The sequence below is a fragment of the Petaurus breviceps genome, unplaced genomic scaffold (assembly GCF_028583685.1).
Source record: "Petaurus breviceps papuanus isolate PSGF00001 unplaced genomic scaffold, PetGlider_PUasm1.0 90845, whole genome shotgun sequence".
Classification (NCBI taxonomy): Eukaryota; Metazoa; Chordata; class Mammalia; order Diprotodontia; family Petauridae; genus Petaurus; species Petaurus breviceps.
In genome coordinates, this window is record NW_027187359.1 from 750,527 (window position 1) to 777,124 (window position 26,598).

A 26,598-nucleotide genomic window follows, 5' to 3' on the forward strand; every position below is an offset into this window, starting at 1 on the left:
GAAACTTTCCAGCTTTGTGACCCTGGCCAAGCTGCTTTGCCTCCGTTTCCTCAGCTGCAAAATGGCATCTACCTCCCAGGACTCTTGTGAGGATCAGATGAGATAATATTTGTAAAGCACTTAGTGTCTGACACACAGTAGGTGCTTAACAAATGCTTCTTTCCTTCCTTTTGACCATATTTTCTGGCAAGTGTTTTTTTTTTTGTTCACACATTATTTCTATCAGTTTGCTGCATATCTTGAATATCAAGAATTTATCCAAGGTATTTGTTACAAAACTTATTTTTTTCCAATTAACTTCCTTACTAATTCTAACTTCATTAATTCAGAATTAGGCATTATTTCCTGTGAGATTCTTGACCTTTTGTTCTTTGGAAGGGCTTTGTTCACCATCTACCTTAACTATATAGTCCTTTGGTAACTTCTTTCCCCTGTATGAGACTGACCTTATTGTTAATTTTCACAGAGAACCACAAATATCAGAACTGAAAAGTACCTTCAGATACAGAATCTAGGTTGTCAGAGTTAGAAGGAATCTAAGAACCCAGAATGTCATAGTGGGAAGGATCATAAAATGTAGAATGTGAATTCTGGAAGAAATATACTAAACATAGGTTGCTAGATCTTAGAGACCATCTAATCCAGCCCCTTATTTTATATGAAACCGAGGAATTAGAGAAAAAGAAATAGCGTTGCATATCTAGCTAATGTCAGAGTCAGGACTAGACCCCAGTTCTCCCAATAAATTAACTTGTCATTAGTTCACGCTTCCTCAATCACAAAATGGGGTATATACACTATGCAAAGATGAGTTACGTGATGATGATAACTCATTTGTTTTTCAGTCTTGGAAGATCATGCTTATATTTATGATTTTAATTAATTCATTGTTGTCCAAACTTTTAATTCTGCACTTTAACCAAACCAAAGTCTTTGGAGTCTGTGAATTGATGTATTAGAGAATTAATCTTGTTGTCTTCTGTATGCTTGGGGAATAAATTTCCACTGTAATTTGAGAACTGAAAAATAACATTGTCTCGCTGCTGAAGCTTAGATGAGAATGAGGGGCTTTAAGAAAACATTTGTTAAGTTGAGTTGGAAAAAAGTTTACCAACTAACATTCAGAGAAAATCAACTCTTCACTTTTTGCCTTTTTTTCCAGCTCTCAGGGGGTAAATCATATAAACTAAGTGTCCTGTTTAGAAGGCAAATGAAGAGTAGCATAGTATAAAGCAAAGACCATTGGGCTTAGACTCCAAAGACTGGGTTCAACTTCCATCTCTGACACTTACTAGTCATGTGACCCTGGGCAAGATGCCACCTCTCAATCTGTGTTTCCCCATCTGTAAAATCATAGATTCTTAGAATTTAGTGCTGGAAGGACCCTTAGAGATTATCTAATCCAGCCTCATTTTATAAAAGAGGAAACATTCATAAAGGAAAAGTGACTTGCCCAGGATTGGGCTAGGTCTCCAAAATCCTTTACAGCTTTATAATTTCATGACACTGTTGGTTTCCGACTGCAAGGGAAGACTTGTTACCATGAAAAAAGGCAAATAGATCCAGAGTGAGCTTTCTGGCTAATTGGCAAAGGAAGATGTCTAGTTATTGTAAAAAGGTAGTATGAAAGGAGATGTGTCTCTTTTAAGAATAATGTCTGCTATTGAGTAAGTTAACAGGATGCCTGCCTCCACAATACTTCTCATCAATGAGGAAATGAGAAGGTTCTGAAATAAAACAGGACTTGACCAAACCCATCTTACTTGGGACCCACTTCACCTGAGGAATCCTTCTCTTTGTTACAATCTTCACTTAGTTCTGAATTAAATGTGGGTAGCTTTACTGTTATTTCCTGTCACCAGGTAATGCTAAGTAAGTGTCTTTCCCTTTCCTGTGCCACAGTTTGATGAATTGATAGTCTGTCATTACCATCTGCCTGAATTCTTGCCACCCAATAGGTCTTCCCACTTTCATTCTCTCTCCCATCTAATCCACTGAAAAATCAGTGTGTTGTGCTAGAAGAGCACCTGATTTGGATTCTAATTCTATTTCTTTTGTGTCCTTCACATGCTGCCAAACTTCTTTATGCATAGATTTGGTTATACCAGTCCTGTATTCAGAAACTTTCAATAGATTCCTTCTGCCTATTAATTTAAACTCAGATTCTATACCATGGTTTAAGACCATTCATAATCTGGCTCCATCATCCCTTTTCAGACTTATCTCATACTATTTTTCTCAACCAATTCTGGGTCTGGCAAAATTGAACTATTTGAAATATAGGCCCTGGGAATTCTTGTCTCTGTGCCCTGCCCTTGTTCACGTCCTAGGTAGCCTGTACCTAGAATACAAATCCTCCACCCTACCACACATCTGTAGTATATCCTTCCCATTCTTTAAAGCCCAACTCAGATGCCACCTCCACCAAGAAAACCTCCCTACAATTCTCCTTCTCCCTTTAGACCTCATATAACCTTTTGTACCCTTCTTAATTATTTATCTTATGTTATTTTAGTTTAGAGTTATTTACATCTGTACCATATCTCTCTGCTAGAGTGTAAACTCCATGATGGCAGGGATCAAGTTTTCACTGAACTTTGTTATATACTCTGGTGTCTGAAACAGTGTTCTGTACATCTAGTAAATGGTTTTGGTTTTTAATTTAAGGGTAGAGAAAAAGAAGTAGCCCCACAAGGGTCAGAGGTGGAGGAATCAGGCATAGGTGGTACAGAATGGGCCTGGCAGCTTTCTTTAAATAGACCTAGACCACTGTATAATAGGCCACTTATCTCCCTTTAAATTAATCATTCATCCTTCAGTTTGTTTTCTTCTTTGTCATAGCTTTTGTTTTTATGTCATCTTATTTCTCAGTAATATTCTTCCCCCTTTCTTTCTACAGTGAGCCATTCCTTGTAAAAAAATTTTAAGTTAAAAAAAAACACTTTAGCGTAACCAAACAACGTGTCAACTAAGTCTAGCAGTGTGTTATTCTATACCCACCGTCCTTCATCTATCCAAAAAAGGGGCAGGGGAGGGAGGGAATGTATTTTCCCTAGCACCACACTTCTTGGTCATTATTAATTAGGGCATTCATTTTTTTCTTTATATTTACATTGTTGTAGTTGTGTATATTCTGTATTCAACTTCATTCTGTATCAGTTCATATAAATCATCCCATGCTTCTCTGAGTGCTTCATATTCATCATTTCTTATGGCTATCATTTTTTTTAATATATTCATGTGCCTTAATTTTTTTTTTTTTTTAGCAAACTCCCAGTCATTATGTATCTGCTTTGTTTTCAGTTCTTTGCTACTATAACAAGTGCTATATTTTTAAGGCTGTAAAACCTCTCATTTTGTCATTGGTATCCTTGGGGCAAATGCCTAGCTGTAGAATTTCTAGTTCTAGTCATTCCAGTTTAATCACAGGAGCTCTTTGTTTTTCCCATACCCATCCATTCTTATCATAATCAAAAAAATATATCAAAGCCTAGGGGGGTTATAATACCTTTATTTACCTGGTGGGTATTGAATCTAGCAGGGTGGTGAATGTATTTGAAGTCAGAAGACTTTGGTTTGAACATCAGTGCCCATGCTTACTTAAACCTGTGTAATGACAAGTTATTTCTTCCCATCTCTAAAACAAGAGTTTTGAGTAAAATGATCTTTTTAACTCCCTTCCAGATATAGATTTTGTGATTTGATGTAGCTCAATGTTTTTCTTCCTCCCCAGCTCAAGAGCTGGAGTGTAGAAGACCTTCAAAAGAGGCTGTCTGCACTTGACCCCATGATGGAGCAGGAGATTGAAGAGATTCGGCAGAAGTACCAGTCCAAACGACAGCCAATTCTGGATGCAATTGAGGCTAAGAAACGGCGGCAGCAGAACTTCTGAGCAAATACCAGCCTGGTGGCAGGACTGGACTCGATTCACTTCTCAAGGATGCTCTGTTCCTAGCTTCCTACAAACCCTGAAGGTCGCTCCATGTTGAGAGCAAAATAGAGGGGCACATGATTCTGCCCTTTCATGTTTCCATAAGCACCTTTGTGAACTTCAGGAATGCAAATGAGCACGAAGGTCATTTTTGACAGTAAAGGCTCCATTTTGATGTCCTATGTATTTAAAATAATGAGGGATCTTATTTCACAGGGTCCATGGTATCATTTTTAAACTCACGGTTTTTAACTCAAGGAATAGGGAACTCCCTAGGCCAGCAAGAGTTGGGAATGTTTTACGTTTTGTTTTTTCCCCAAATAGCTTTCAGTAGTTCTTACTGGTAAGTTTTTTTTAATATGTAAATTATAAGTATGTCCACATCCTGTGGCATTGAACTACTGTACTCTTGGTACAGGTACAGCTTAAAGCAGTTTAACTGTACCCTCTTATGATTACGGTACTGTAGAGTGGGTTAGCAAGGGTCACTGGGAGGCCACTGGGAAAAAAGAGCCGGCCTTTGGGGCAGCCGGCCTGCGCTTTGATGGGGCCTTATACAATTAAATTTCAGCCTAATCGAATTAGGGTGATTTGAGCCTGGAGCTTGCTTAGCACTTATCACTGTCTGTTAGTAATAGTAAATCTTTGTTTACTATTTGAACTCCAGGGAGAAAGAAGCCTGCCTCATGGGACCTTTATTGCAGATCATTTTAAAGCTTGTCACCCTCCAGCTCCTCCTTTGTCTGATTCTCATCCCAGACACCCTGTAGACACTGGTGGCTAAATAGAAAAGGCACTGGTCTGGGTTGGGTTGAGACATCAGAAAACTCACATGTCTTTCTTGGCTCTGTGACCTTGGGCAAGTTATTTACCCTCTCTGGGCCTAAATATCCCCATGTATAAAACAAGGAAGGCTTAGATGGTATGATTGCTACACTCATCTTCAGCTCTCACATTCTTTGCTCTTAAGGTCCCTCTAACATCCCATGACCCCCTCACTGTTTCTTCTGCACCTATCCATAATTGGTAATCAGACTTCTCCTTTCTGCCTCCTCTCCCCCTTGTATATCCTTCTGCCATCACCACCCCAACCCCTCAAAAAAGGAAATTCATTGTCCTCATGTAGGAGAAAAAGCACTGGACTGGGGGCTCCTCCCAGCTGATAACTTGATGTGTGACTTTAGGCAAGTCACTTCTCTGAGCCTCAGTTTCCTCATCTGCAAAATGAGGTGGTTGGACCAGAACTTAAGGTTCCTTCCAGATGTGACATTCTATGCTTCTGAATCCACATGTTTAATTCATTTGCTACAAGAACATTGACTACAGTCTCTTTCAAATGGCACACTGTCAGATTGCTTTTTTTTGTCTTTGGGTTCTGTGTTCAGTTGTGTGTTCAGGGAGAAAACACTCCTTCCTGTTTCCTTCCCTATAACCAAGCAGGAAGGGAAAGCTCACACCATGGGTGTGATATGCAAGCCCAAGAAGTAGCTTTAACTTTTTCTACCAGAGGACTTTGACACCGATCTAAGTTCTGTCTTGAAATGTGCTGTTGTCATACCTAGTTGTACATAATAGGCCCAGGTCCCTTATCTGTATATGTGTGAAGCAGTTGGGGCGGGGGGGGGGGCAGGTCTTTGAAATCTAAGATGATTCTTTGATATTTGGATTGTTCTTCTTTATCCAGCACTGGCCTTATTTGTTTTAAATAAATTGTTCTGAAAACTACAGTCGTTGTTTCCTTTAGTTTCCTATACTCCATCTCTACTATAGCAGTGATGGAAAGTTTTGGCTTAGTGAATGGGCACTTCTGGAGTAGTGCTGAATTCTACTTTTGAGCTATTAATGTAGTGTTTGCATTTATCTTTATTTCACTATCACAAGGCATAGAATTTAGTGAGAATTGGATAGAATCTCCACTGATGTCAGTCCACAAAGCTTTATTAAGTGATTGCTATGTGTCAGGCACTGTGCTAAGCATTAGGGATACCAAGAATTGGAAAAAACACTGTCCCTGAACTCAAAGACCTCACAGTCTAATGCAGACCTGTAAATAACTATGCACATACAAGATATAGACAATATAAGTGGAAGGCAATCTCAGAGTAATAGGCCTCTTTGTTGCAGAAGGTGGGGTTTGAGCTGCTTCACTGCTTCACATAGGGCTGGTTCCTTGATTCTCCATGGCTATGCCAGTGGAACACACACTCTGAAAGGTCCTCCTAGGCTCAGAGGCTTTATGTGGAAGCCCAGTGATAAAAGTGTGAGGTTTTTGTCCAAACTCTTTTGCTTAAATCCTTATCAGGTTGTCTGCAGAGTGTATTTTTCAGCCACAGCAACACTCAGAAACTGTCATCTAAGTCATAAAGGGGCTGTCTTGGGACACTTAGACTCAATGGCCTGTTGGAGGGAGTACCCACACTAATGAAATTTCCGTTCCCTGAAACACGAGGGCAACACACCCAGAACCCACCAGGCAAGCAAGAGATCTTCTGATTGGATAAGCCAAGGAGTCTGACACAGCACTTGGACCAATCTAAAATCAGTGGGAAAGCAGGTTTTCTGAGGCAGAGAATGCCATAAGGGAGCTAGATGCAGCATAGTGTGATACACCCAGGAACAAAGAGTATCACAGACTGAAAGCTTTGGAGATGAAGGAACCAATAGTCTATGGCTAGATGGTGGTTTGGTTTTGTTTATGCACAGATGCCATGCTCAGGGACCAGAGGCCAAGCAGCTCTGGGCCTAGTGTCAGGGATCGGAGTAAGATCAGAAATTAGTGAAAGATGATAGCTCCCGGGTCAAGAACAAGGGTCCCCCACATGAGAAGCATCAAACGTGAAGCCCACAACACTCCTGAGTTCTGCAAGAGCCAGATCGAAATTCATTGGGATAGGGGCGGCCAGTGAATAAGAGTGTCGGCCCCGGCGTCGGGAGCCCTGGGATCAGTTCCGGCCTCAGATACTTGGCACCCACACAAAAATAACTGGCCATATAACCCTGAGCAAGTTACTTAACCCCAATTGCTTAAAAAAAAAGAAATTCATTGGGAAATATTTAATGAAATAAATAAAAATATAACAAAGTATAGATAATGTTAACGTGAACTAAGTCAATGTGCTGCCCTTGGGGATCCTTTTGAATGGTTTAATGCCCCCCTCCCCTTAACTCCATTTCTTTTTTGAGTTTGATACCACTGCCCTACATCAGTGAGGATAGAACTCTGGACCTGAAATCCAAAAGATCCAGGTTCAGATCCTATCTCAGACATTTCCCAGTTGTGTTGACTCTGGACAGATCATTTAACCGCTCACTCTATGCCTCATTTTCCATATCTGTAAACTAAAGGGCTTGAACCCAATAGATTCTAAGGTCCTTTCTGGCTCTAAATATATGATCTTTTTCATAGGCAATGTCCAAGGAGCTAATGCCCTGGGAAACAGAAAGATCAGCTAAACCACAAGGTAGAAGCAATTCCATCTCAACCATTGGATCAGCACTGCCAGGAAAATGAGTTTATGGAAGTATATTGGTATCTTTCATAACTATTATACCCATTCTCTGGTCCTAGATTCCCTTGATTCCTTGGTTGTAATGAAGGCAGGGCATGGTGAAATGAGCATTGGGTCTAAATCCTATGATCCTACTCTCTCTCAGGTCCTCTCCAATTCTAAGTCCTTTTGTCCTCTAGTATCCTCCCTAAGCGAATAGGTACCATTGTTCCTTGGCTTATTAATAAACCTGCTGCCAGAAATATATGGAGGAAGGGAATTCTCTGCACTAGAATGATTGCTGCTGGGCTCCAGGAGGTGTATGGGAAGGCAAAGGTACAGGGGGGAGGGAAAGTAATTGAGCATTTATTAAGCACCTACTTCATTTGGAAGAACCAAAGGTCAGGAACTTCAAAGAAACCAGGGGAAAAAAGATGTAAAGGAAACCGATTCAATAGTATCAGACCTTAAACCATATTATAGGGTGAGAACATTGTTGAAGTGTAAAATGGGTGATTTTGATTGTTTTGAATTAAAATTTTCTTGTACGAATAAAACCATGCAACCAAGAATAGAAGGAATGCAGAAAACTGGGGGAAAACTTTCATAGACAACAGTCTCTCAGATAGAAGGTGACTGGGTTGGATTATTGCTGAGGTATAGGAAATAAGGAGCTGGGTGATTTAGAAAACATGGGAAGACCTGGACTTATGAAGGAAGACGCCATCCACCTTCAGAGAAACAGATGACAAGTAGAAATAAACCTAATATGGTCTTAGATCTATGTGTGTGAATATATATGTACATGTATGTATATACACACATACGTCTGCACTTCATTGTAGCTGGGGCGGGGGGGAATAAAATAAAAAGTGCACAGCAGAGAATAAACAAAAATCTACAAGGACTCAAAGAAAAGCTGGACAGCTTTGAAAACTAGTATTTATTAAATAGGTTTTCTTAAAATGGAACTTTATTGCTTTATGCTGAACCTTATGTTCTGCTCTATACATGGCAATGTTATTTTTTTCTTTTCTTATTTTGTACTTAAGTTTAAAATAAATTTTTAAAAATGAAAACAATGGGGGGAGGGGGAAAGTACCTGCCAAGCACTGTGCTGAGTACTTTACGTGTATCTCATTTGATATGGTTCTGCTAAGGACCCCTGCCATCACCCCAGAATGGAACCCATTCTCAGGGCATGCTGAGGTGATGGTCAAAGGGGCCGCCCAACCCCAGTCAGAATATCAGCCGAGCAGGGAAGCAGCTGCACTCGTGAATTTCAATTTAACGTTTATTGGGCACCTGCTCGGTGCAAACCAGGTTCTGTTTGATGATGGCCACTAGACTCATGGAGCTCACATTCTAGCAGGGTGTTGGGGAGGGCAGGTAAGACACGACTATATACATACATACATACATGTGACATGCTAAATGCATGAGAGGCAAAGTTGAGGTCTGAGGTGGGGTCAAGGAAGGCTTTATAGGGGAGATATCTGAATTGGGCTTTAAAGATGAGTAAAAATTCAACAGGCAGAGAGAAGAAGGGTAGCATTCCAAGCCTAGGGATCAACATGAGCAAAAAGGAAGACCTGAGCCTGGCTCACCCCATCCCTCCCCCTCCCTATAAGCTGGGCTGTGAGACCCAGCCATAGAGACAAAGACTCCCTGGGCTCAGCTTCTTCATTTGTATAATGCTTTTAATTGATTCAAGTTTTCACAGAAAGGGTTTGCTTCTGTTGCCAGGATTGGAAGGCTCCTCCACTGTGTGATCCCTCCAGCAGTCTAGACAAGAATTTTCCATCATTTGGTTTTGTTATTAAGAATGAGAATGCCTGTGTCCCAGAGCAAGCAAGTCCTCTGAAAGCTTCAGGAGTCTTCCCTGTAGACCCTCAGATTTCTGCCTGACCTGGGACCCAGGCTTGGCCCTGGCATCTGGGCACAGGGCCCAAAGGACACTCAAAGGCAGCCCTTCCGATCTGGAGCCCCTGTATCCATCCATCCATCCATCCATTAGTTATCTATTAATAATAAAAATGCTGTAGAGAACAATTGCATTCCCATAGACAATTCCATTTGATGCTCACAGCTGAGGGGAAGGTGCATTTCAAAGTGCTTTGAACAGTTAGTTTGAAGACCTGATTTTCAATCTGGGCTCTAACACCAGCCATGTAAACATTGGCAAGTCACTTCCTCTTGCTAAGCCTCAGTTTCCTTCTCTAGAAAATGGGAATAGTACATACAGTACCTAGATTACAGTGCTGTTGTGAGGAAAGTATTTTGTAAAGTACTCTAGGAGTGTAAACCCCAAGGAAGATTTGAAAAGGCACCTCCCACTTCTTTGCAAAGGTAGGGTAGGAAACAGTGCATCTAATGGCACACTTTTTCAATGACTTGGTTAGTTTTACTGAACTGTTTTTTTAAAATTATTGATCATGAGGGATAGTGCTCTGGGAGGGGGCAAGGACAGATTGGAAAATGTAGGTGATGTAAGAAAAATTAACAAAAATGTATTTTTTAAAATGTCAGTGGAAGCACTCCTGTCATCCCTACTTCACAAACAGGGCGACTAGGTGGCACAGTGAATAGAGCACAGGCCATGGAGTCGGGAGGCCTTGAGTTCAGATATGACCTTAGACACTTGATACTTAACTAGCTGTGTGACCTTGGGCAAGTAAGTCACTTAACCCCAATTGCCTTGCCTTCCCCCCTCCAAAGGAAAAAAATAAACAAATGGGAAAACTGAGAAGTAGCTGGCTCAATGTTACCTAACAAGAGCCAGGACTCAAAGAAAGATCTCCAATCCCCCCCATCTTCCCTCCCCACCCCCCACTACCTTCACCTCCTTAGGTGCAGCTAGGGGGCACAGTGGATTGAGCACTGGGTCTGAAGTCAGGAAGCCCTGTGTTCAAATCCCAGCCTCAGACACTTATTAGCTGCGTGGACCTTGGCAAGTCACTTAAGCTGTTTGACTCATGTTCCTCTTCTGTAAAATGGGTTAGTAGTAATAGCCCCTACCTCCCAGGGTAGTTGTGTGGATCAAATGAAATAATACTTGTCAAGTGCTGAACACAGCGCTAAGTAGTTAGTAAGTAAGCACTATATAAATGTTAGCTCTTATTATTGTCATTGTTACTATTTCAGGTTTGAGTCTCCTGTAGTACCTAGAATATGGTTAAATACTGTGGCTTAACTGCATCCAGAAATCTGACAACCTTGCCCCAACTACCTACCAGGCATTCAAGCTATGGCAGTCTTTTCCAGTGGTGGCTCATTTTCTTCCCACTTTCATTCTGGGGACAAGGAACTCCCATTAGACTGTGTGCTCCTCGAGAGGAAGGACTCTTGTGCCTGGCACATAATAGGTTTATTGACAGCCCTACTAAAGCCCTTCTTGGGCCTCCTTGTGATCCATTAATAGAGGAGTGATCCTTTAATACAGGAGTTCTTAACTTGGAATTCGCAAACTGACTTGTTTTTTAAAAATATTTTAATAACTGTGTTTCACTATCACTGGTTTCCTTTGTAATCCTGTATATTTTATGTACTTAAAAATATTCTGAGAAGGGGTCAGTAGACTCCCCCAAACTGTCCTCCAGCTCTGTCTCTGCACCCCCTGGAACATCCTTCCCAAGACTGTGGCTGAAAGGACTTGAACTGGTCTCCTCATTGGAGAAAGCCACTCCAAAGACTGGATAAAGTAAATGAGTTTTCAAGTAATACAGGAACTGATAACTTAAGGAAGATAAACCAGAAGGGCCCAGCCAGCTTCCCTATCAGTCCACAGCTCTACAGAAGATAAGATTACGCGGTTTCAAGGCTAAAGAAATTCCCATTTTATAAAATATAAGTAATTCACTCATTGACCTCTTCCCAGGCAGGTCAGACACATGGAAAATTGCATCTAGTTCTGGGTGCCATATTTTAGACAAGACATTTAAGAATCTGATGGAGGGCTACCACAATTGTGAAAGGACTGGACACCGATACGATTACTTAAGGGAACTGAAAATGTTTAGCTTGAAGACACAAGACAGGAACATGATCTGTGTCTTCAGGTCCCTAGAGAGTTGTCGTGAGAAGATATCTGTTTACCCCAGAGGAAAGAAGAAGGATCAGTAAACGGGATTTACAGTGAGGGGTTTTCAATTCAATGGAAGGAATAACTTTCTAACAAATAAAAATAGATCCCTGTCATTTGAGATAATTCATGCAGAAAATGGAAGACCGCCTGCCAGAGATTCTGTAGAGAGAATCCATGGGCACAGTGGGCAATTTAACAATCATAGCTTATCCTTCTGAGATGGGCCTTGGGTCTGTTAGTCATCCTGTTTCTTGTACTAATGGTAGCAGGGAATGACACACTGGGCTGGGGTTTTGGTGGGTGGGGGGAAAAAGAGATAAGACACAGCATATGGGGATGGAGATAATAGTAAGGAAAGAGAAGAACAGAGAGGAGGGTGAAAGAGAAGAGCAGAGATGAGCCTGACTGGCAAACTACAAGTGGAGGAAGAAGGCTAGAGGCCTGGGGCTTTGGGGTAGATGTGTCAGTGCCAGATATTGGTGCTTGCAATTAGAATCATCTGACATATGTTCTAGCACTTAATTACAAAATACTTTAGAAATTATCTCCTTTTGATACTCTCAGAAGTTCTATGGGGTGGGCTGGGCAGTTATGATTACCCACATTTTAAAGGAGGTAACTAAAGCTCAGTGGGGGCATTGACTTGCCCCAAATCACACAACTAGTATCAGACTTGGGCCCAACTATCCTATCTCCCAGTCCTGGGCTCCTCTCTCTAACACACACTGACTGACAATGCTATTTCCAGCTTGGGGGCTGAGCACAAAGAAGCTGTTTCACTCAGGCTTAAGGGACAGTTGCAGATGGTACTTGGCCCTTAGAGCTGCCTGTAGGAGGGCAAAAGCGAAAGCAGGAGGAAGGGCACACCACGAAGGCAGGCAGCAGCTGGACCCCACTTACTCACCAAGTAAAGACATTGACTTGAAAGGGGGCCAAGGTCAGGGCATCCCTAAAATTACCTAAGAACAGGATCATAGGCACAGAGCTGAAAGGGAGCCCAGGACACACCAGAGGATGAGTATCCTTTTACAGATAGGGAAGTGAGGCATGGAAAAGCTAAGTGAATTGCCAAGATAACCCAGGTCTTCTCATTTCAAATCCAATGCCCTTTCCACTCCTCCATCCTCATTTCAATGCCACAGATGTTATAATCTGGAGCCAGGATGATCTGAGCTCTGAAACTGGGAAGGGTCTGATTGGTCAAGCCCCTCCAGTGCTGTTCCAAAAGAGAGCGGGCAGGAGCTCATTGAGAGTGACCAAGCCTTGTCCAGGAGCTCAAGGGCAGGTCTGAGTGAATGTGAGGGTGGGCGGGGAAGGATGCGCACAACTGTGAAGGTTGGCCAAGAGGATGACAATGATGAGGAGACACGGGGCCTCATTTTAGAAGGGCTGACTCAGCTCAACTCAAGAATCAGGGGGGACGCTTCAGGTCATTGAGAACACCCAGGGATGAGAACAAGGGAGTCCTGTACAGAACCACACCAAGCATGACAATGAAAAGCCTAGAACCCTGACCCGATGGGATCCACGGGGGTGTGGGTCACCAGGCAACACAGACTTAAAGATTGGCAAAATTTCAGAGCTGGAAGAACCTCAGAAGCCATACCTAAGACCACAGTCCAACCAATACCTACTAAGGAATGCCCACTCCCACTTGACCATGTAGCTCCCCTCCTTATTCTGGAAGCTCTATAAAGAGGGACATGCCAATAGCAGCCCTCTGATGGTGAGGCAGTTCTGCCTTCAAGCAAACTGAAGTCTGCCTTTTCTGCAACTGGCACCCACCACCCCTAGTTCTTCCCTCTAGGACCAAACAGAACAAGACCATTCCTTTTTCAGATGACAGACCTTCAAACACCATAGTCAGGGATCCCCTCCCTCCCCAGGTCTTTTCAGTATCACCAGTTCCTTCAATATATAATTAACAGAAGGCCACAAATGTCCCTTAGGTGATGAAGGATACAATTCCTTCCTACTCCAGGCCTTCAAGACCACTTGGGAAAGGATATCTCCATGCTCTCAGCCAGGTGAGTGTGAGCAGCTGGGGGTTAGAAAAGACACATCTGTGTGTTTTTATAGACTTTTAACAGACTTCAGAAGGCAGCTGGGAAAAAGCAGAAAGAACAATGAAACGGTAATCATAAGACCTGGGATTCAAATCCTGGCTCTGCTGTTTGCCAGAGCAAGTCATTTAACCCCTCTGGACCTCAGTCTCCTCATCTGTAAATGAAGACTAGATGGTCCCTAAGGTCCCTTATGATCTACAATCTATGGCGTAAGGACCACATCTGAGGCTCGGGACCTGGGCTCTGGGAAGTTCCCCTCCCGAGATGTCTCATTTGAAGCCTGAGATGCCCCATCTTCAGCGCTGGAGGCATCCACAGAAAGGCTGGGCTCACGCTGGTCACTGTTCCGCACAGCCGCCTCCAGGGCTTTCTGGCGTCGGTAGAAGTGGGAGAATTTATTGAAGATGATGGTGATAGGGAGGGCCACCACCAGGATGCCACCTAGGATGCAGCCCGAGGCAGCTAGCTTGCCCGCCACAGTCACAGGCACCACATCCCCGTAGCCCACAGTCGTCATGCTCACCGTGCCCCACCACCAGCAGGCTGGGATTGTGTCAAAGCCCACATCTTCTTCCTTCTCAGCTGTATAAGCCACACCAGAGAATACGGACACTCCCACAGCCAGGTACAGCAGCAGGATGCCCACCTCCCGGTAGCTATGCTGAAAGAGAAAGCAAAGGTATTGAGCCCTTTCTCTCCTATAATCTGCTCTTCTCCAGAGGCCCTGACTTCACCAGTAGCATGCTGGGCAACCTCATACCCATTCCTTTCCCTCTCTGGGCCTCAATTATACAACCTGTAAAATAAAAAGAATTTTAACTGAATAATCTCTAAATTCTCTTCTAGCTTCTTCAACCTTCTCTGTCCTAATGTCCTCCTAGCTCTGACATTCCATGATTCGAACCTCGTGTCTTCAGGTCCTTCCTTGGTCCCCACCTCCCTTTCCAAAGAGAAAATAAGGACAGAAGTCTTTCTAGGGTTCAGTTAGACCCCCTGAAGTCAAGACTAGATCTTCTGTCCTGGAGGAAGTAATCGACACCTGTGACTAAAGGCTGGCACCTGGATCAATACTCTTCTCTCCTCTTTGGAGCCATCAGCGTCTGCCTGCCCTGGCCCTCTGCCTTGAAGGAAGCAGATAGCGCAGAGGGAGGGCCCAGGGTGGTGAGGAAAGGTGAAGAGCAGATTTTTTCCTGCTCAGAGGCAGCACAGGGACCAGGCTCAGGTCTGTCACTAACTAGCTGTGTGGCTTTGAGCACATCGCCTCATCTGGGGAACTCAGTTCCTCTTCTGTAAACTGGAGAGGCTGCTCTGCAGTGACTTTAGAGTCCCTTTTCCCCCTAATTGAGTCTACCAAATACTTGGTAAGTACCCGTGTGCAAGTTACGGTTGCTAAGGAAACAAATTAAAAAGACAGCTACTCCTGCCCTCAAGGAGTTTACAGTCTGACAGAGGGAATAAAATTGGACAGAGATGGGCAAAAGGGGGTGGGATTTGGATAAAGTGTCCAATGAGTAAGCTGAGATCACTTTCAAATACAGGGAAAGAGCTCTGGCTTCATGGAAAGTCATAGGTTTGTAGGTTTAGAGCTAATGGAGACTTAGAAGGTCTCTGGTTTGAATTATTTTATTTTTCATTTCATTTTGGTTTTATTCTGAACTTAGCAAACACCAAATAAAGCAAGCATTTCCACCTCCAACAAGGAAGAGCTGTACATGAAATATGAATTCAACATGAAGTTTTCACAGATGTCCTGTTTTTCAGTGACTCCTCTGGCCCTCCTGTTTTCTACTCTAAGGGATGGGAAGAAACCTTGTCCTTATCTCCTTTCTCCCTCTTGCCTTTCTAACCTCCAGATTTAACCTTCTCTGTGAAGAGAGGGTAGAAATATAATAATGCCAGGCTGTAGGCTCAAAGGTGCAGCAAGAGGCCATATGAAATGTCCAGTTAGGAGACCGAAGATTGTGAGACCCAAAAGGGAATCAAGGTTAGAAATATTACCTGCTGAGAAATGTAGGAGACCTGGAAATTTTTCAAGGTGCCCTCAGGAAGGCATGATGAAAAAGAACAGGCAGCTAAGTGGTGAAGTGGATGGAGTACTGGCCTGACAGGAACACTCATCTTCATGAGTTCAAATCCAACTTCAGACACTTACTAGCTGGGTGACTCTGGGCAAGTCACTTAATCCTGTTTGCCTTAGTTTCCTTATCTGAAAAATGAGCTGGAGAAGGAAATGGCAAACCCCTCCAGCATCTTTGCCAAGAAAACCCCAAATGGGGTCACAAAATGTTAGACACCACTGAAACAACTGAACAAAACTGTAAAGAACACTATGATCTAAGGACAGTTCACATGTTCACAAGGTGCTTCTTCACAATCTGAAGTCTGTTGTTATCCCTCTCATTATGCACAGCAGCAGCTTACTAGCCCTGAAACTTAATACCTATTTGTCTATGCACCATGTCACATCCTTAAAATAGAATGTAAGCTTCCTGAGGTTGGCTCACTTTTCTCTTTGATATGCACAGCACCTAGCTCTCACCCTAATCTTTAATAAATGTTTATCGAATAGAATGTCAGAGATGAAAAGGGCCATAGATCTTAGATCCCCATCCTTTTTATGGGGAAAGAAACTGAGTCATCATGGTATAGTAGAAATTGTGCAGATTTGGAATCAAAGGCCTTGAGCTCTCAGAGGCAACCAGGTGGTGCAACAGATTGAGCACTGGGCCCTGAAGTTGGGAAGAACCGAGTTCAAATATGGCCTCAACTTCTTAGCTGTGTGACCCTGGACAAGTCACTTAAACTTTATCTGCCTCAGTTTCCCCAGATGTAAAGTGGGGAGTAATCATAGCACCTACCTCCCAGAGTTGTTATATCAGGTGAAATAACATCTGAAGAGCCCTTAGCACAGTGCCTGGCACATAATAATGCCTAATAAATACTTGTTTCCTTCCTTCTTTCCACTTACTCTATATGCAAACTAGCCCTTTCCCCTCTTTTGACGTCCATTACCTCAACTGTAGAATGAGATTAGGTGATCTTGGGTTTCTTCTTCAGTTCCTTCCTGCCCTCTATAAGTCCATAGGGTTCCTTCTGGCTCTAGATCTATGCTCCTCCGAAGTCCAGAGAAGTTCACTGATAGGTACAAGGTCACAGAACAAGGCAGGCTGCATTCCAGCAGCTCTTCAGTTACATAGTGGAAGCTGTTCCAAAGCCCCACAAAGGGGTGGCAGTTCCTTTGCACAGTCCTGTTTGTTGTCTCCCCCATTAGATCATGAGCTTCTAGAGGGCAGGGACTAGCTTTTGCCTTTTTTTTGTATCCCCAGTGTTCAGCACAGTGCCAAGCACAAAATAGGTGCTTAAAAATGCTTTTTAACTAACAGTCCCTGTTCCCCCTTCCCTTGTACTTTCCTTCCCAAACCTCCACCTCCAGCCTCAGATTCCTATTCCTTTCTCCTCTCTTTCCCCCTCATCAAAATCCAGTCATGTATTAAAGGAGAAGGAGAAAAGGGGAGGGGGTATCTGCTACTTCATCGGGGTATACTGATAAAAGTTCTCCATTTACCGTCGGAAAAGCTAAGTTCACAACCCTTTTTTTGACAATTAATTAGCTGTGTACCTATGGACAAGTTACTTTAGCTTTATGGCCTCAGTTTCCTCATTTGTAAAAGTGGATCATATTCTTGTACTATCTTCTTTACAGGGCTCTTATGAAGGAAACACTCTGTCAACCTCAAAACCAAGAAAAAATGTGAGTTCTCATTGCAGCTTTGTGTAATGGGAAGGGAGATCGATGGGTTTGTCATTAGTAGATAATGGACAAGGGTCCCAACACTATTAATTACTAGCTGTGGCAGGCTGAGCAAGCCACTGTCCATTTCTGGATGTGTTTTATGCTCCCCATCCTCAGGGATTGTGGGTTAGATGATAATTCCATCAGGCCCTTGGCAACCAGATCTCCAGGTATACTGACCCAGAAGTCCAAGCCAACTTCACTTCTTTCTGGTGTTAAACAAAATGGCCTAATCTCCATCATCACAGGACTCTTTGAGGCTAGGAGTCCTGTTGAACTGGTATTTTCACATGGCTTAGAAAACCTTTACCTCTTTCTCTCCTAATCCCTGTGAATCAAAATTGTCTTTTGCTTAAGTGAAAATCCCGTTTCCATCTTTCATCCCCAACTATCTTAAGTCATCTCCATCCTGAGTTTTCCCATTTTCCTCCACCTTCCATTTTGCTCTTTAGATCTCCTGTTCTGTTGTTAAATATCTTTCATCTTCAGTCTCTTCCTCTCACATTATTATCCACCTTTAAATCATGGAAACCTGACCTTCCCCCCAAGAAACTGCACCCCTGGCCACTCTCCAGTATTGAATGTACCTTCTCTCATGCTCCTAATGAAATAGGAGGAGTGGGTATATTCTAGACAGTGAGGTGGTGCAGTGGACAGAGTGCCTGGCCTGAGCTCAGATCTGGCCTCAGACACTTAGTAGCTGTGTGATCCTGGACAAGTCACTTAACCTCTACCTGTCTCAGTTTCTTCATATATAAAATGGGGATAATAACAGCACCTGCCTCATGTAGTTGTTATAAGGATCAAATGAAATACTAATTATAAATGTTTAATACAGTGCCTGGCACATAGTAAGCACTATATGAATGTTAGATATTATTATTCCATGCTCTTATAAGTGCCCTTTCCAGACCTACGTTTTACCATCACACAGCAACCTCTCCTCATTTGAGGTCCAATGGTCTACAGCATGAATTCCAAATCCTTGTTGCAGTTATCCAACTATGCCCCAGTAACTCTCCTTCCTTTTTTCAAGGAGCTCAGTACTTGGCTCAAAGTCTTCTTCTCTACACCAACCCTTGTCCTTATGCCTGGGACTTCCAAATATGCTATCATGTCCTCTCAAACATCCTGGCCACCCATTTCATCAATTTTCTCAATTCCTATGACCAACTTCTTCATTCCACCTCATCCACACATAAAAAATGGTCACACCATTCCTCTCACCATCATTCATAAATGGGTTACCTCATGATCTCGAATGTGAAATTCTTTAACCACAACTTCATCCTTCCATCTTCCCCTTTGTCTGACTTCTCCTAAGCCTCTTCTTCCTTCTCCCATGTTATCCACTCACCTGCTTTCCCAGTCCATCACTCTTGCTCTGGCCTCACAGTCTTAATGCTTTAGTTAACAAACTCAATTATCTACCTCCCCCTACCCTTGGATGTCTTGTCCTTTCACACTGAAACTCTGCTCTACGTTCCCCATGCCATCTGCCTTTTCTGCTGAACACCAATAGAGGAAGTCACAAAACCAAGCCACTTGGGACCACTGCAGACTTATGTTACATAATAGCATCTGAGCCTTCACTGCTGCATGGCCATCCTTTCCCTCCCTCTCTCCACCACTGACTATCACACTTTCTATAATGTTTAATGCAAACTTTCCCCCTTGCAGTTCTTCGAACTACTTCTCCCCCTTCCTCTGAACAAAAGACTGTTCTTCCTACTTTATTAAGGAAATAAGAGGTCATACACACCCTTTTGCCCAGAACACCTCAAAAGCCCTCTGTATCACCTCCCAGGAGTTCTCTCTTCCTTTCCTCCAGTCTCTGATGAAGAAGTCACCCTTCTCCTTGCCAAGGCAAACACCTCTTTTTATTCCATCCCCTCCCATCTGTTCCACAAGTTTATTCTTTCTTTTATCCCTTTTCTCTCGCTTTCAATCTCTCCTTTCACAGTGCCTGTCATATAGGAGATGTTTAATAAATGTTTCTATCCATTCCCTATCCCTTTCCTTCCCTGCTGCTTGGAAAAATCCCCCAGTTTTCTCCTTCCTTTAAAAAACTTCACTTGACCCCTCTATCTCCTCAAGCTATCATTATGTTTCACTCTCCCTAAAACGAACAAACAAACAAACAAAAAACGAGCAGGGCAGCTAGGTGGTGCAGTGGATAGATACTGGAGTCAGGAAGACCTGAGTTCAAATCTGTCCTCAGATACTTACTGGCTATTTGACCCTGGGCAAATCACTTAACCCTATTTGCCTCAGTTTCTTCATCTGTAAAATGAGCTGGAGTATCTCCAGTATCTTTGCAAAAAAAAAATCAAAACAAAACAAAATCCAAATGGGGTCATGAAGAGTAGTAAGAAAGGGCTGAAATGTCTGAAAAAAAAAACCCAAGTCAGGGACTGGACTTCTGATTTCATTGGCATAGTAAACTCCCAGATGAGGAATCTCACTTTACCAATGCAGGTAAATGACTTCTCTGCAACTAAGTCTTAGCAAATTGCACAGAACACTGGGATATAAGATGACTTGCATGATGCTGCATGGCCAGTCCACTGGCAGATATGGGACTTGAACCCAAGGTCTTGGCTTCAAGGACACTATGCTACAAGTGCCTCTCCAGTAGATTCTGGAATCCTAGGAAAAGGCACTTCTGTCACCACCTCCACTCTTTTACCTCCCATTCACTTCACCAACACCCAACAATCTGGATTCTGACCCCTCTCCCCAACCAAATAAAACTAATCTCTTTCAGGTTACCTCCTGACTCTTAAATGTGATGGTCTTTTCTCAGACTAATAGGCAGCTTTCCCCCCTCCATCTCCTCTTCCTGAATACTCTCTCCTGATTTTTTGGTCTGACTGCTCCTTCTCATTAGGATCATTATGCATTTCCTACCTTCTAACCACGGGGGTCCCCCAAGCCTTTGATCTTGGCTCTTTTTGCTTTCCTTTTTCCATCTTCTCTGTGATCTCAACCAAACCCATGAATTCTGTTCTCATCATTAAGCAGATGACCCTCAAATCCATATATCCAACCCTGTTTTCACTATTCTTTCTAGCCCAACATCACCAACCTCCTGCTGGGCATCTCCACTTGGATGTAACATTGGCATCTTAAGTTCACCGTGTCCATAAAGAAATACTCTTTCCTGTGTCAACTGTGGCCCCACCATCCTTGCAAGTTCATTCAAGGCTCAGATGCTATTTTTAACAGGAGGTCTTTCTTGATCCCCCTAAACTGACAGTGCTCTTTCCTTCCTCATATTATCCTCTCTTTAATTACCCTTGTATATTCCCCCAATGTAAGGCAGCTAGGTGGTGAAGTGGAGAGAGTGCCAGGCCTGGAGGATGGAAGACCTGAGTTCCAATCTGCCCTCAGGCACTAGCTGTGTAACCCTTGGCAAATCACTTAACCCTGTTTGCCTCCATTTCCTCATCTGTAAAAGAGCTGGAGAAGAAAATGGCAAACCACTCCAGTAGCTTTGCCAAGAAAACCTCTAAAGAGGTAAGAGTCAGAGACAACGAAAACGGCTAAACCATAATGTACTCCAGTATACAGTAAGCTCCTTTAGGGCAGGAGCTGTTTGCATTTTTTGGCTCCTGATACAGTGGCTACAAGGCCGGCCTAGAAGTCCTGGGCTCAAGTCCTACCTCTGTTACATGGTAGCTGTGTAGCGCCGGGCAAGTCAGCTAATGTCTCAGTGCTCCAAGCAACTTCCTAAGACTTTAAATTACAGAAGTTACTGACCTACATTGGTGGAGGGAGTTTCTTCATCTGGGAGTTTCCTATCTCAGTGAAATCACGGGTCCAGTACCTTTGTTAGGATAATGCCTTGCAAGGAGTAGAAACAAATCCAGCTGTTTGTTTAATTAATTCCAGTGCTAAATCGTATTATGTCAACACATTAGGGCCCATCTGTGTTATTTATCCCACACCTGATACAACTCATTCATTTATGGGACTTCAAAAGTGAAGTGTCGGAGGCTCAGAGGTCAAATACTTTGCCTTCGATCACACAGCTAGGGTCAGGGCTGAAGGGCTGAACCCCAGCCGTCCAGACTACAAGTCCACGACTCTTCAGCACACCTAATGACAACATTAATGTTACCTTAAGCGTAGCCCCCAGCGAGCGCAGCCCAGTGGAGTGGCGGGCCAGTTTGAGCACCCGGAAGATTCGCATGAGCCTGAAGACCTGCACCACCTTGCCCATGCTGCCCAACTTGGAGGAGCGGCCCAGCATGACACTCACAAGCAGCGTGAGGTAGAAGGGCAGCACAGAAACGATGTCAATGAGGTTGAGCGGATGCCGAAAGAAGCGGGGCAGGCTCGGGGCCAGCAGCAGGCGGGAGGCCACCTCGAAGCTAAACCAGGCGATGCAGAAGTATTCGAGTCGCAGCAAGAGCGGGTGGGCCACAGCCACGTCGTCATCGTGTTCCTGGTACTCCGGCAGGCTGTGGATGCACATGGCCGCGATGGAAACCAGCACGACGCCGATGGAGACGCAGCTAAAGAGCTTGCTTGGCAGGGAGTAGCCGGGGTTCTCCATGGTCAACCAAAGGCGCTTGCGCAGCTGGCCGCAGCGCACTGCGCGATAGCGCTGCAGGTCCTGGTTGAAGTCGGAGATCTCGTCGGGCGATGTGTCCACGCTGCTCACGTCGCTCTCCTCGTCCCAGCTACGTCGGTGACGCTCGAGGCGCCGCTCGTGGTAGCGGCCACTACAGCAGGCGGCCAGGAAGCAGTCGCCTAGCCCCCAGTACTCAGCCTCCTGGCCAAAGGCGAAGACGCACAGCTCCTCCAGCACGTGCAGCCGGCCCGTGCGGTAGAAGTGGAGCAAGCACAGGAAGAAGCCCGGGTGTCGGTCAAAGTAGAACTCTCGCTTGCTGGGGTCGTAGTCGTCGCACAGCTGACGGGCCTGCTCCTCAGATGCAGCGGCCTGCAGGCGGCCTAGCCGCGTGTCCGGGAACTGCGCCAGCGCCCGCGGGCTCAGTCGGCGCCGCACGCCGCCCACGTTCACGTTGAGTGCCTCCCCGGGTAGCCCTGGCCTCCAGAGGCCGCCTGGAGATTCGCTGACCATGTTGGCCACTAAATGTAGTGCTGCGTGCGCCTGGAGACAGAGAGAAGGGAAAGACAAACCCTGAGTCTGGGAAAGAAGGCCTTCCAAGCGCAGCCGCGCTCCCAACAATCCTCACCCAAGGGGCTTTTCTCCACCCCCACCTCACATACAGAGCCTTCCATGGGCAAGGTGACCCCCACTTCCTGCAATTTCGCGTGGGATTAGAGGAGCTAGTACCGAAACAGGACCTCCAAGGATGTCTTGTTCGACTCTTTCGAAGTTTTACAGATGGGAAAACTGAGTCCGGGAGAGATTTGCCTAAGGTTAATTAGCTCACTAGTGTCAGAGCCGCGATTCGAACCCTTTATCTGTTGGTTCCAAATCTAGTGCTCTTCCTTTAATTGGAAACTGCCGGTTGGAGGAAAGTAGGGCGCCCTCAGTGAAGGAGGTCTGGAGGCCACGGCGTCCATCACTCTTCCCTCACCCTAGAAATCCCAAGGGCTTTCCCCAGAAGTCGGGGCTAATTGAAGAGAAAAGGGAGTTTCAGAGCCCAAAGGAACTGAAGTCCCAGCGATTCAAACTTCGCACTGCAGCTCTGGCCACTTTCCCCTTCCAGGCGATCCACCTGTGCCGTCGGGGATTTTTTTTTTATAGCCGCACAGACTGTGTCTGCCCCCAAGACCTTGGCCCATATCTCCCCTGCACCCTTGAACCCCATGGGATGAGGCGACTTAGCCTGGGGCAGGCCGCCTTCTGAGTGCTGCCCCAGTTGCTGGAGCCGGCACCCCTTACCGCTGTCCAAACCGGAGCACGCGTCTCACTGCCTCGCCCTTGACATTGGGAACTTCCCCAGAGCAGCGTGCAGTGCCCCCTCCTTTGGCTGGTTCCAAGATGCTTAAACCGGACCCTGAGCGCCTTGCTCACTGTGCTCTTTCCGCGAGGTGAGGGCACCCGACTTTGCAAAGGGGAGATGGGATGCCCGGCGCCTCCTTGTGCGCTCTGACTGGGGTTTCTTCAGCCTTTTCCCTGGGTTGAGCTGAGCTTGAGCCCCGCCTCCCCAAGCGGGGAAGCCAAGCTCGCCTTCTTAATGGACTCTTCGGCCGCTGCGTAAACCGCTCCCCCCTCAACCTCCCTTCCCTCCCCGGCCGGGCAGCAAGGAGGAAAAGGGGGAGTGGGAGGGGAAGGGCAGCCCGCGCCCGGGCCGCATCGATCGCTGCTGGTTAAGAAGCTGCGGGGGAAGGAAGAGATGACAGGAGGAAGGCAGGCGGCTTCTATTTCTGATTTGGCCGGGGCTGAGAGGAGTCCTGGCTTCAAGAGGATGCTCACTTTGACCAACGCCTCCTGCCCAATGTCTGTGACTGGGAAATCCAACGGTCAGGGACCCCCTTAGGTCCAGTGGTGCAAAATTCAGGGCAATTTACCCATAATGAAGATCTTTGGCCAGGGGCTAAAAACCTGCCTCCCTCCTGCCGTGGGTGAGGCATCAGGCAGGCCCAGAACACACTCTGTACCCTCCATAGGAGAATAATAGCTCACTTCTATAGCTTGTTACAATTTACAAAGCACTTTCCTTGTAACAACCCTAGGAGGTAAGTAGTGCAAGTATTTTTATCCCCATTTTACAGATAACAGGAAACAGGCTTACTGAGGGGAAATGGCTTTGTCAGGGTCACACGGCCAGTAAGTAGAGAACAGCCTCTGGAACCCAAAGTCCAGGGATCTATCCACTATGGTATGGCTAGCTTTCAGGGGACCCTTCCCTATTTTTACCCTCCCTAAGTATAGCTTGTCCTTTGAAAACTGCCTGTTCATGTTCTTTGACCATTTTATCCATTAGGAAATGACCTCTTGTTCTTATAAATTTGAATCAGTTCCATATATATCTTGGATATGAAAACTTTAGCAGAGAAACTTGCAACAAAGGTTTACACATGTCCCCCCCCCCTTTACTATTCTAACTGTAACTTCATTGGTTTTGTTTGTGCAAAAACTCAATTTTTATATAATAGAATTTGTACATTTTTCCTTCTTTGATCCTCTCCCTTGTTTAGTCATGAATTCTTCCCCCTTTCTTAGATCCAAAAGGTAATTTCTTCCTCCTTTCTATGCTTTGTTTATAAAGTCACCTTTTAGGTCTAAGCCATGAATCTATTTGAAGGGAAACCTGAGAAAGAATGATGTGAATTGTGGCAGTCCATAGAGCCTAAAGAACACCTCCTAGGTTATAAAATAGAGAGAAGTTTATTCAATTAAATTAACACTTAGTATGCACCTTTTCTATACAAGACACTGGGCTGTGAACTGGAGATAAAGAAGAAAATAGTCTCTTCCTTCTAGGAGCTTATATTTTTCCAGGGAGTGCAGCATATAGCACCAAAGTAAATAAAAGGTATTTTGAAGGGGAGAGCACTAACTCCTGGGATGATTGGAAGAAAGCAAAGAATTCTAAAAATTGGAGGTGAGCCCATACAAAGTTGTGGAGGGAGAAAATAGAATGTGGAGTTCAGGGAACAGAAAATAAGCCTGTTTGGCTAGAATGTACAGTTCGTGAAGGGGAGCAATGGGAAATGAGTTTGGAAAGGTAGACTGGGGCCACAACATGGAAGGTTTTGGATGCAATACTGAATAATTCCTATTTTATCCTAAAGGCAACAGAACCAAAAAGATTTTTGAGCAGGGGTGTGACATTGTTTGACCTGTATCTTGGGAATTTCAATTTGGCAGCTAAGACCAGTTAGGAAGGTATTGCAACCTCCACCCTGGATTACTCCCAACTTCTCCACTCTAACTCATGTACTGCTAAATAGGGCGGAAGGAAGTTGCAACACTGTGCCTACTGGGTACATTATAAATGCATGTAATCCAACTTCATTTGGCCTCTCATTGCAACAAAGCAATCCTGGTATTCCTTCCTCATTGTTTCTCTGTGTCATTCTTGACAAAAGCTTGTCCAAACCTCTTCTGCCTTCAAACTCTCCACCTTCAGCCCTTTCTTCACCTCCTACTTTACAGAGAAAAATGAAGCTGTTCAACGTGAACTGCTTCTTTTCTTTGTCTCAAAATCCTTTAACCCTCTTCCCAACTCTCTTCCTTTCCTCTTTCTCTTACAATGATGTGACCCTCTCTCTATGTATGTCCTTGATTTCACCCCTCTCCTATCTTCTCTAGCAGACTAACTTTAGCCATCCCTTCTCACTAATCTTCTATCTCTCCCAATTTGCTGGTTCCTTCCCTGATGCTTTCAAATATACCCAAATATCCCCAGTCCTTTAAAAAGAAAATCTTAACTAGACCTTACCACAAGCTATCTTACTGGATCTCTCCTCCCTTTCTGAGCCAAAGTAGGAAAAAAAAAAGGTGTCGGTCTTCCCTACCTCTATTTCTCCTTTCCTCAACCGTTGATAGTCTGACTTCATACCTCATCACTCAACTGGTACAACTCTCTCTAAAGTTTCCAATGATCTTTTAATTGCCAGATCTGATGGTTTCTTTACAATACTCACCCTTCTTGACGTATCTGCTTCATTTGATGTTATTGACCACCCATTTCTCATAGGTTCCACTCTCTGGGCTTTCATGACACTAGTCTCCCCTGGTTCTCCCACTGCTTGTCTACCTGCATCTCATTTTCCTTTGCCAGTTCATTATGCAGATTAAAGTTCTCCTAATCAGTCGGGTGGCACAGTGGATAGAGCATTGGGCTTAGAGTCAGGAAGATCCAAGTTCAACTCTGGCATCTAATACTAGCTGGGTGACCCTGGGCAAGTCACTTAACCTCTGTTTGTTTCCATTTCCTCAATTGCAAAATGGTAATAATAATAATACCTACCTCACATGGTTGTTATAAGGATCAGATGAGATAATATTTGTAAAATGCCCTAACAGTTCCTGGCATGCAGTAGGTACTCAATAAATGCCTGTTTCCTTCCTTCCTAAATGTGAATGTTTCCCAAGCCTCTGCCCTAGGTCCCCTCCTCTCTTTTTACATTCTCTCTCAGTGACCTCACCAGTTCCCATAGGATTAATTAGCACCTCTGTGCAGATGACTCACAAATCTATATATCTAGCCTGCCTTTTCCTATATTTAATCTTGCATCACCAATTGCCAATTGGCTATTTCAAACTAGATATCCTAGAGCTACCTCAGACTCGACATGTCCAAAGCTGA

General features: G+C 44.3%; 2 protein-coding genes across 2 annotated transcripts in view; one reads left to right on the top strand and one right to left on the bottom strand.

Moving 5' to 3' along the window:
• The window catches only part of STK4 (serine/threonine kinase 4), a 116,018-nt gene extending 110,362 nt beyond the window's left edge, over window positions 1-5,656 (top strand). Inside the window, exon 11 of the mRNA XM_069071839.1 lies at window positions 3,734-5,656. Within this exon, the coding sequence (XP_068927940.1) occupies window positions 3,734-3,892 (159 nt within the window). The 3' untranslated portion in view covers window positions 3,893-5,656. The remainder of the gene's footprint in view (window positions 1-3,733) is intronic.
• A 1,599-nt stretch (window positions 5,657-7,255) lies between these two features.
• Window positions 7,256-23,675, bottom strand: KCNS1 (potassium voltage-gated channel modifier subfamily S member 1). Its single transcript, XM_069071843.1, has 3 exons — window positions 23,223-23,675; window positions 21,486-22,481; window positions 7,256-14,230 (listed from the first exon to the last, which is right to left on the bottom strand). Exons 2-3 carry the CDS (start codon window positions 22,449-22,451, stop codon window positions 13,772-13,774), a joined length of 1,425 nt encoding a protein of 474 aa, XP_068927944.1. The 5' UTR covers window positions 22,452-22,481; window positions 23,223-23,675; the 3' UTR covers window positions 7,256-13,771.
• Window positions 23,676-26,598: the final 2,923 nt, after the last annotated feature.

What these genes read in the sequence shown, in the direction of transcription:
- KCNS1 (XM_069071843.1), bottom strand. Translation starts at nt 22,451, where the DNA reads ATGGTCAGCGAATCTCCAGGCGGCCTCTGGAGGCCAGGGCTACCCGGG. An exon ending in CGCTGGGGGCTACGCTTAAG is followed by an intron (nt 14,231 to 21,485) that starts GTAACATTAATG and finishes TTTCTCTTTCAG; the next exon opens with CATAGCTACCGGGAGGTGGG.